This window comes from Vitis riparia, chromosome 13 (assembly GCF_004353265.1).
Source record: "Vitis riparia cultivar Riparia Gloire de Montpellier isolate 1030 chromosome 13, EGFV_Vit.rip_1.0, whole genome shotgun sequence".
Taxonomy (NCBI): domain Eukaryota; kingdom Viridiplantae; phylum Streptophyta; class Magnoliopsida; order Vitales; family Vitaceae; genus Vitis; species Vitis riparia.
Window position 1 is genome coordinate 19,639,479 of NC_048443.1, and position 10,090 is coordinate 19,649,568.

At 33.2% G+C, this 10,090-nt stretch overlaps 1 protein-coding gene across 4 annotated transcripts in view; it reads right to left on the reverse strand.

The window, feature by feature from the left end:
- Positions 1 to 9,557, reverse strand: part of LOC117928611 (protein GLUTELIN PRECURSOR ACCUMULATION 3) — a 60,751-nt gene extending 51,194 nt beyond the window's left edge. For 3 of the 4 annotated variants that reach the window (XM_034848541.1, XM_034848540.1, XM_034848539.1), the window contains exons 1-2: positions 9,431 to 9,556; positions 9,124 to 9,221 (exon numbers count right to left, since the gene is read on the reverse strand). In XM_034848541.1, the coding sequence (XP_034704432.1) occupies positions 9,124 to 9,221; positions 9,431 to 9,492 (160 nt within the window). In that variant the 5' untranslated portion in view covers positions 9,493 to 9,556. Of the gene's footprint in view, positions 1 to 9,123; positions 9,222 to 9,430 lie in introns of all 4 variants that reach the window. The other variant, XM_034848543.1, reaches the window with a different exon arrangement.
- Positions 9,558 to 10,090: the final 533 nt, after the last annotated feature.

The following is a 10,090-nucleotide window of genomic DNA, read 5'->3' on the forward strand; positions in this document are numbered from 1 at the left end:
TGGGCAAACTAGCAAGAGAGAGTCCCTTGTAAGAATAAATCTCCCACCTTAAAATGATAATTGCCCTCTAATATGAAGATCTAATCTCACATGACCATAAGACTAATTCCCCACACCAAAGTAGCTTGAAAAGAGCCCCCTAGAAGAATACAAGAAGTTGGAAAGGAGATGAGCCATTCAACAACTAAACTCTCAAACTAGCCTGTCCAGGTTCAGAAACTTTTTTTTTCCAATAGGCAAATAGAAAAAATTTTAGAAGACACTAAAAAGTGGTTGCACAACCTTGTTACACAACAAGCATACAATGAATACCAAAAGGAAAGGAAGATAATAGAATGGGAAAAGACCATAGCCCACAGCCATCCTATCTAAGAAAGATAGACTCCCTTCCCCTAGCAAATTCTTTGAATAAAACAAAATTTAAGAAATAAGTTTTTTAGGTTTAGCAATGGCAACTCTAAGGCTTCAAAACTTATTTGATTATGCTTTGTCCAAGGTGTCAAAGGACAGCTTTGTTGTCCACACTTCTTTCCTTATTTTAGCCCACACTTCTTTCCTTATTTTAGCCCACAATTGTTTCCTTATTTCTCCATTTATTATTCTGTACAGTTAGCATACATTATTTGACAGATTATAGTTTACATATATAGGACTAGAATCATGCTGGAATTTATTTGCTTTTATTTGCTTTCCATGTATAGCATCCTTGTAAAGTCTATATATAATATACAAAACTTAAGGCCAAGGTATTCAGTCATTCACACAATATTTTGACATGGTATCAGAGCTTGTGTTCTAAACCTAGAGTTTACACGCTTTCTAGTTTTTCTTTGGGTTTTCTCGGATTTAGCCCTAAGGGCTCTCGAATTTAGCCCTAGGAGCTCTCGGGCTCTAGCCCAGCTTTTGGGTTCTTTTTTTTTTTTTTTTTTTTTCTGGTGGTTGTGACAACACATCTGTGGTGTGATCTTGGAGTTTTCTTTGGGTTTCTACGCTTCTAGGCTCTGAGAGATCTTCGATTATTTGGAGGTTTGTTATCAGATTTAGGCTCTTTGACGATGTTTTTTTTTGTTTCCTAGGCTATTTCTGTCTTTGTAATGTTTGGAGAATATTCTATTGTTCGTTTCAATGGAAAAAACTATCTTAGTTGGGAGTTTTAGTTTAAGATGTTTGTAAAAAGTAAGAAGCAAGACAGAGTCTCTAAGTCATCTACGAAATCTGAGTACCGGGCGATGTCTCTTGCTTGTTCTGAAATCATTTGGCTTCGAGGTTTGCTTGAGGAGTTAGATTTTTCTAAGACCGATCCTACACCTCTACATGTCGATAATACAAGTGCTATTCAGATCACGGCCAATCCTGTCTATCATGAGCGCACAAAGCATATTGAAGTGGACTGTCACTCTATCCGTGAAGCCTTTGAAGCTCGTGTTATCACTCTTCCACATATTTCCACTGACTTACAAATTGTTGATATCTTCACCAAGGCTCTCCCTCGTCATCGACATTGCTTGCTAAGTAGCAAATTGATGCTTGTTGATCAACCTGCATCAATTTGAGGGGGGCTGTCAAAGGACAGCTTTACTGTCCACACTTCTTTCCTTATTTTAACCCACACTTCTTTCCTTATTTTAGCCCACAATTGTTTCCTTATTTCTCCATTTATTATTCTATACAGTTAGCATACATTATTTGACAGATTATAGTTTACATATATAGGGCTAGAATCATGCTGGAATTTATTTGCTTTTATTTGCTTTCCATGTATAGCATCCTTGTAAAGTCTATATATAATATACAAAACTTAAGGCCAAGGTATTCGGTCATTCACACAATATTTTGACACAAGGATCTTAGAATAAACTTAAAGGAGTCATTCTCCATATTTTCCTCCTCTTTCCTAGAAAGCATCCATACCAGCTAGACGTCTTCACTAACTTTGGCAACAACCCCCAAGAGACACCATAAGTAAAGAATAGTAGAGACTATAAACTATGAGATACCACAATGAATAAGGAGATGAGTAGTTGAAGCCTGTTCCAATCAAAGCATAATCCAACAAATTGATACACAATCCTAAAGTTATTTCAAAGCATCATAAGGTAGATGCAAAAATATTAAATTGGCTCCGCAAGGCATAGAATAAACCAAGGTGTCTAATTAAAAATAAATAAAAATGACCAAGGTGTCATATGTAAATTAAAAGCAGGTTATAGGACCTGGGCATTAATGAACACCATCCCCCACTTTTCACAAAAAGATGATTAGCACATCTCTCATGACACAAAAGAATGAAAGGAGAAAATCAGTCCCTTAATAAATCCCCTTATATATTATTTAAGTCAGGTTCTCAATTGAAGGAGATCATCCACATGGGAGGGTTTAGGAGTCCTCTAAGAGGATAGCAAAACAAATTGAGGTGAGGAAGGTTAGAAGAGTGGGAAGGTCTCATTTCCACAACAGGAACAAAGTAAAAATTTCACTAAGATACTCATGGTGTCACCACCATATTTGAGGTACTTAAGCATATGCTTAGAGGTAGGCATCCATGCCCAGACATTATAATATTGCATGGCAAGACAAGATAAGGAGATAGCATGGAAGAAAGTACTAACACAACCATGCATTATAATAGAAAGGAAGAAAACACCAAATGTCATGCTAATGGTGTGGTTCAAAGTCTTGGTATTGATCATTGACTAGGGAAGTCCTAAGGATCATCAATCTCAGTACCTCTGATCGGTATCAAACGATATGCATAATATATTAATATAGAAAAAAAATCTAAAAAAGTTTATAAAATTATTTGAAAAATAAATACAATTACATAGACTAAAAATTTAATAAAATAGACTTTTATTGCATTTAACAATTTAAATGGTCATAAAAGCACACTCAGGAAAGTTTTACCTTTGGCATCAAGTTATCTTGAGTATCTATGGGATACATCACATCGTTGCCCCTGGAAAGTCATTGCACATATTCTCCAAGTTTTTTCTACACACACTCGCCCTGCATTAGGTGATAAGACCAGAATTTATTTCTGGTAAGATTTGTGGTGGGAGGAACAACCATTATGCTTACAATTTTCAAGACTTTTTAGAGTCACCACAACTAAAAACCTTTCAATTTCAGCCATATTGGGTAATGATACTTCTATGTCTTGGGATCTTATCTTTCACCACAATCTAACAGATGTGGAGACTGAGGATCTTGAAAGACTAATGTCTTTAGTTTCTCATGTTCATTTGACTCCTTCTATTCTAGATGTGAAAGCTTAGATTCCGTCATCTTCAAGTCTCAGTAAAATCCTTTCTTTTAGCTTTATCCAACTTCTCAAATTCTACTCCTTTCTACCTAGCTAACTTATTGTGGAAATAAAGAGTCCCCTCTAAGGTCATGGCCTTCACCTAGTTAGTGGCGCATAAAAAGGTAAATACCAATGACATACTACAGTTGAAAAGACCTTTCAAAACCCACAACCCTAATTGGTGCATCCTTTGTAGGTGGAGGAGTGAGACGGTTGATCATCTCTTTGTACATTGTCCGATTACTTTGGGATTGTGGCATAGGATTTTCCCACAGGCGAGGATAACATGGGTGGGTTTAGCCAAGCAATATTCATGATATGATGGTGATTTCTTTCAAGTGTTTTGAAAACTCTATTAGAGGTAAGACTCTTTGGAGGATTGCGTCTCTCTTTGTTGTGGATTGTGTGAAGACAGAGGAACGCTAGGATTTTTTAGGACACTTGGAAGACATCGGAGATGATGTGGGATGCATTTCATTTCTTTGTTTATTTTTTAGCTTACTATACAAACATTTTTAAAATCTATTCTTTGAGTGTAATTCAGCTCAATTGGTTTTCGATTTGAACTCCTTAGGGTAGGGTCTACAGGACCAGGAGTTGTTACACTTGTATAGGCTTTTTGTACATTATGTATAGCCCCTTGTTTATCAGGTTTGTATTTCACGAGGAGGATTTCTCATCCTTCACATATTTTATTTATTCTTAATTAATATGTTTGTTTCTAATCCAAAAAAAAAAAAAAAAAAAGGTCATAAAAGCATGCATTTGGATCAATCTTTAATATTGAAATTTCTTTTAGGGAAAAGTGGGGGTCTTTTTTTTTTTTTTTTTTTGATATACAATCTTACCCAATCCCAAAATAGATACAAAAAAGAACTTTTTAAAGAATGATCTGAACATTCACAATTCTCAAAGGCTCTCCTATTTCTTTCCCTCCAAATAGACCAAAAAAGGCATAACAGAGCAACCTTCCAAGCCTTTTTCCTTTTTCTACCAATAAGAAAGCCTCCCCAACTCAAGAGTAAACCTCTCACCAAAGAGTGCATCACCCATTGAACACCGAATAAAGCAAAAAAAAAGTTGCGACAATATATGAGCTTCCGGGCAATGAAGAAGAATATGGACACTTGTTTCTTCTTCCTCTTTGCACATGTAGCATCTATTAGGCATCTTCCACCCCCTCTTTTTGAGCTGATCTAGAGTCAATATCTTGACACAAGTTGCCTCCCAAGCAAAGAAGCTAACTCTAACAGGAACCCATGAGTTCCAAACCATACTGTGAGGAAAAGGATTCACTCCCCTACTAGCCAAGGACGAGTAGAAGGACCTAACAGAAAAAATACCACTCTTTTGTGTCAACCCACTCCTCTGAATCCTCAGTATCCATAGAAATAGAATGATCATATAGCCTCTCAAATAAGATGTCTACCTCCTCCAGCTCCCAATCATTCAGTTGTCTAATAAACTTAGGATTCCAACTACCACTTTTAGGGAAAAGTAGGTTTGACTCACTAATATGAAAATATATGAAAAAAAGAGCTCCAAATTTTTTAAATTAGTGTTATTTTCATCTATTTAAAAATAATTTGAAATACATGCACTTTTTAATAAGTCATCTAATTATTCCCTAAAATGCCCCTTTTACTTGTCATGTCATCAACATCAATTGACAACTAAGCCCCTCCACATTTCTTTTTAGATTTATTATTATTATTATTATTATTATTATTTGAGATTTTTTTTTTCCTCTAGAAAAAAACACCTCTTAGAAAAAGTGGAGACTTATTTTTTTCTTTATGAACAAACATCTCAAAAGTGAGGTAGTTTGAAGAGTGTGGACATTAGAAATAGTGAAAAAAAAATCTCAAACATAATAATAATAATAATAATAATAATAATAATAATAATGAATCTAAAAGGAAGGGAAATATTTATGTAGAGGAGTCTAGTTATGTTAATGAAAAGGGCATTTTAGAGAATAATTAGATAACTCACTAAAAAGTGCATGTATTTCAAATTATTTTTAAATAGAAGAAGATAGTACTAATTTAAAAAATTTAAGGTTCCTTTTTCCATGTATTTTCATATTCAAAGGGTTTTAGGCCTTTATGAGCTTTTAGCATATATTTTATAGAAGGCTTGAGCCTTAATATTCTATGAGTTATAATAGGATCTATCATCTATGTTTTTGTGAGTTTTTTAGATAAATTTCATGAGTTTTGTATTAGGTCTTGACTTGGTAAAACCTTTTATGAAATAAGGGCTTAGTTGACTTTCAATTAATCTTTTAAATGGAAGGGAAAAAAAGAATGAGAAGAAAGAAGAAGAGAATTGTTGACTATCCGAGTGGTCGATATCATATATAATCATTATCTTATCATTGATAGATAAAAAAAACATCACTACAATTGGTGGACAAAGAAGAAGAAGAAGAAGAAGAAGAATGGGTGAATATTAACATTGATATGGAGGATAATATATCAATTGGATATGATTAGATTTCTTGGAGGATCCTACTAGTGATAATGAAAACAATGTTGAAAATTATTTGATGAAAATATAAGCAAGAGCTAAAGTTTAGAAGAAAGAAAAAGAAACAAAATTAGAAACTATTAATAATGATAAATAATTAATTTAATTGTTATGAAGTTTACATCTTTTTCATTATTCAACTTTCTTATGACTTCATGTATATTTTCTGTTTTTTTAATATTTTTTATCATTTATTTGTTTAAGTTGTGGCCTTACTATGCCTCGTTCTGCCTCGAGGCTTACACCATACTTCATTTGGGCAAAATGCCTCAAAATCCCATTGCATTATCTAACCATGACCAATTGCTGAATACTAATACCCATTTCCAATTAAAACATTATCATGCCTATTTTTGTATCTAATACAATTTTTTGATATTTGAAATTGCAGCATGCTAAATAAAAATTAATTTTTTCAAAAAATGAAAGGTAAAAATAATTAAAACAAAATTGTCAGATAGTTTATTTGAAAATAAGTATTTTGGAATTTTTAAAACATATTTTTCTAATTTTAAAAATGCAACCATTCTAAACTGATGCAATCTTTAAATAAAAAAAAAAAAAAAATTAACTATTTTTCCTCTCAAATATATTGAAATTAAGTCAACTACAAACGATAAAGACTTGTTCATTTTACTTTTATTTGAACTAAAATAATATCCATTTTCATTTATAAATGACCTGCACATTCCCCTCATTTCTATTTATTTCAAATAAATCTACATATACATCACCATTTATATATAAACCAAATACCCATTGGTGATGAAAACTGAAAAAATAATATAGCTACTATCCAAGAAAACTACAACCAAGTTACTTCAAACACCATCCCAGTCAAGATTTCTTGAAGGAGAAATCTAGGAAAACCCTTTTGCTTAAACTGAAACCAAAAAGTTTTGGATAATCACTTAGTATATTTCTTTTGGAAAAATAATAGAAGTCCTCACAATAAGTAGGTTTTTTGTCTTTTATAATGCTAGCCCTCAACTACTTTTTGATGGTTTCCAAGATACAATTAGTAACCTTTATATATTCATTTACTATAGTTTTAATAAAACAAAAATAAAGATTGACATTTTGACTTCTAATTTAATAACAAACTTTTCCCATGCAAACCTTTTGACCATTCAAACTTGCTATCAATTTTCTATTAATGATTGCATCATTCTCTCCTCCTTAGAAGAGCTCATCCTCGAGTTTTGTGTTGTTGAAGACTTCTTTTACTTTCTCACCAGTGTATGAATATAAATCCAAAATGTTGAACATTGAATCTATTCCCATATGTTTTGGCAGATCAACCACATGAGAAGCTTCCCCAATCTTCTTGTTGATTCTATAGGCCATATCCTTCTTTAGCTTAGCTTGAAATAAGAGCTAGTTGGAAATCTTTCCTTGATTAGGTACAACATCACCATGTCGCCTTCTTGGAAGCTTTGGTTGCACCTCTTCTAATCTGTATATTTCTTATGCTTTGCATTCGACACCTCAATCTTTAATCTACATTTTTCATGTGATCCTTCTTTAAGTCAACCATGCTTTCACCCTTTAAGCTATTTCTTCTCATTCCTAGTAAAAGAGCTAAATCATAGAGATGCAATGGTTGCCTCCCATAAACGACTTCAAAAGGACTTTTATCTATACTTCAATTCCTAGAATAGTTATTGGCAAATTCTGCTTGTACAACCATAGCTTCCCATTGCTTAGGATTTTCTCCAACTAAACAACTCAATGAATCTCCCAAATTTTTATTGACAAACTCAATTTGTCCATTCATTTGAGGATGATAGGAAGTACTATATTGAAGCCTAAATCCAAGCTTCTTCCAAAAAGTTCTCCAAAAAAATTGAGAGAGAAACCTGGAGTCTTGATTTGGAACTCCATGCAATCGCAAAATCTCTCAAAAGTAGAGATTTGCTATATTTGATGAGCCACTTTTGAAAATTTGTCAACCACCACAAAGATGGAAACCATTTCCTATTGACTTCTAGGCAACCCACCACAAAGTCCATGCTTTCACCTTCCCAAGGAGTTACAAGAACTAGCAGTGGAGTATACAAACCTATATTCTGAACTTTTCTTTTTTATTCTTGGCATGTTTGACACCTTTTAACAAATTTTTACACATCCCTCCTCATTTTTGGCTTAAAGGACTTCTGTTCAATCATAGCATATGCCTCACCTTACCCAAAATGTCTACCTAAGCCTTCACCATGCATGTCTTAGATGATCTTTTCCCTCAAGGAGCAGTCTGGAACACAAAGTTGATTTCCTTTTAATAGGATGCCATCATTCAACAAATACTCTCTTGACTGCCCATTAGTACGATCATTCCAATTTGAACCAAAGAAAGGGTCATTAGCATAAGACTTTATATGCATATCTTGTAGAATATTTTGTTTACACTACACAGATCAATCAACCAGGTTGCACCTTCAGCTTCAAAGCAAGATTCCAGCTTCAGAGCAAGAATACTAACTGATCATAAAGTTACAAAACTAGATGATTACCGAGTACAAATGTTCTACATATGCCATCTTGCATCCAACAAACAAGGCCAAAATTAGTGACGAGCTACACAGATCATCAAGGTTCTTATAGGTGATATGAACTTCCTAGGCAAGGTGAGATATAGGCAATAACTGGGAAGTGCAAATGGAGTGCACACAGAGAGATTGCTATACTTCTAATATCAGGGGTATTGAATATGAGTTGGTATAGGTAAATCCAAAATAAATAAATAAATAAAATAAATTAAAAAAAAAAAAAAAAAACTAAGAAACTCTCATCTAACACAAAATGAAGAAAATTTAAATCCGCAAATTATTAGCATTCATATCAACATGATAAGAAATGGAAACACAGAAAACACTTTTTTGTTTCCTTTTTTCAATTCAAATCACAATAAATTGATTATCGAAAACAATATAAAAATTGTATTAAAAACAATTACACTATAATTTCATTGAAAATTCATTCAAACACTCAGCAATCCATCAAATAGACACAACCAGAAAGAGGAAACCACAAATCATAGTACAGAAATTTCCAAAATCCTAACTTGTAACTATACAAAAAGGGAAAAAGAGAGACGAAAATAGAACTCCCCTCCAACAGAAAAATTAGCACTTAAAAATGAAACAGGAAATTAAATTCCTAGAAAGCATATTTCAGACAGTTAAGAATATTATGAAGAATTAGATTTACAAGGCCAGTTAACAAGGTAAAGCTGACCAAAAGTTAAAGCTCGTAGAAATCAATAATTGAAAAAAAAAATGGGAAAATACCAATATCATATACACAAAGGTCGCTGATAAATCTCTTGTCGACGAGGCCACCGAACACAACAATCTTAGATTTTCCGATATTTACAGCAGTGTGGCCGCTGAGGATGGAAAAGCAGGATAATGAGGATCATTAGAGAAGAACTCTCCGCTTTGTTTCTCGGGAAAATCAAGGTGGAGGGAATGCCAAAAAAATTGAAAATGATAAGAAAGAAGGCCGTTCTCTCTCAAACACATTTTTCTTTACTTTCCGGAGAAAGAAACGGAAAGGAAATAAAAGGAAGATCAAAATTAAAAGAGAGAGTGTTGCCTTCGACGTTGAGGAAGAGTCCCAGAGAAATCAGAGGGAGATGCTCGAACCCAATAATGCATTTTTGTTCCTGCTCTGCTGCTCTCTCTCCGTCTCTCTATCGCTCTGACTACCTGCTCTCTGTGAAGCTAATGGGGGTCACCCCGCTTCCTCTTTTTCTCAAATCCCCGCGGGTGCAACCTGGTTCACTTGGGCCGACCCAATTAGACTCTTCAACGGGCTTTGAGGTTGGGCTTCCTTCAAAATTTCGGCTTTTTGGACAACTTTTTCATTTTAAATTTTGTGTGGGTGTTCTTGGATCAAATTGTTTATATTTACACCGATCTAAATTCTCATTACATCAACAATATTGAAAAATCAAGATAAGATGAGAATAAAATATCATTTTAGGAAATAATTATTTGAATTCTGAAAAAAAAATATTTTTAAATAGAAGAAGAAAAAATTGATTTATAAAAATTGAAGTTAAATTTTTAAATTTTTTTTCAAATTAATAGATGTATAAATGAAAAAGATATCAATGCATCATTTCTACATATACTATCCACATCAAATATTTTTTAAACTTTGCATAAATATTAAAAATAAGTATATTTTAGTCATTATCTTTAAAAAAATATTAATTAATCTCTTATATTAAATAAAATGTATTATAATTTT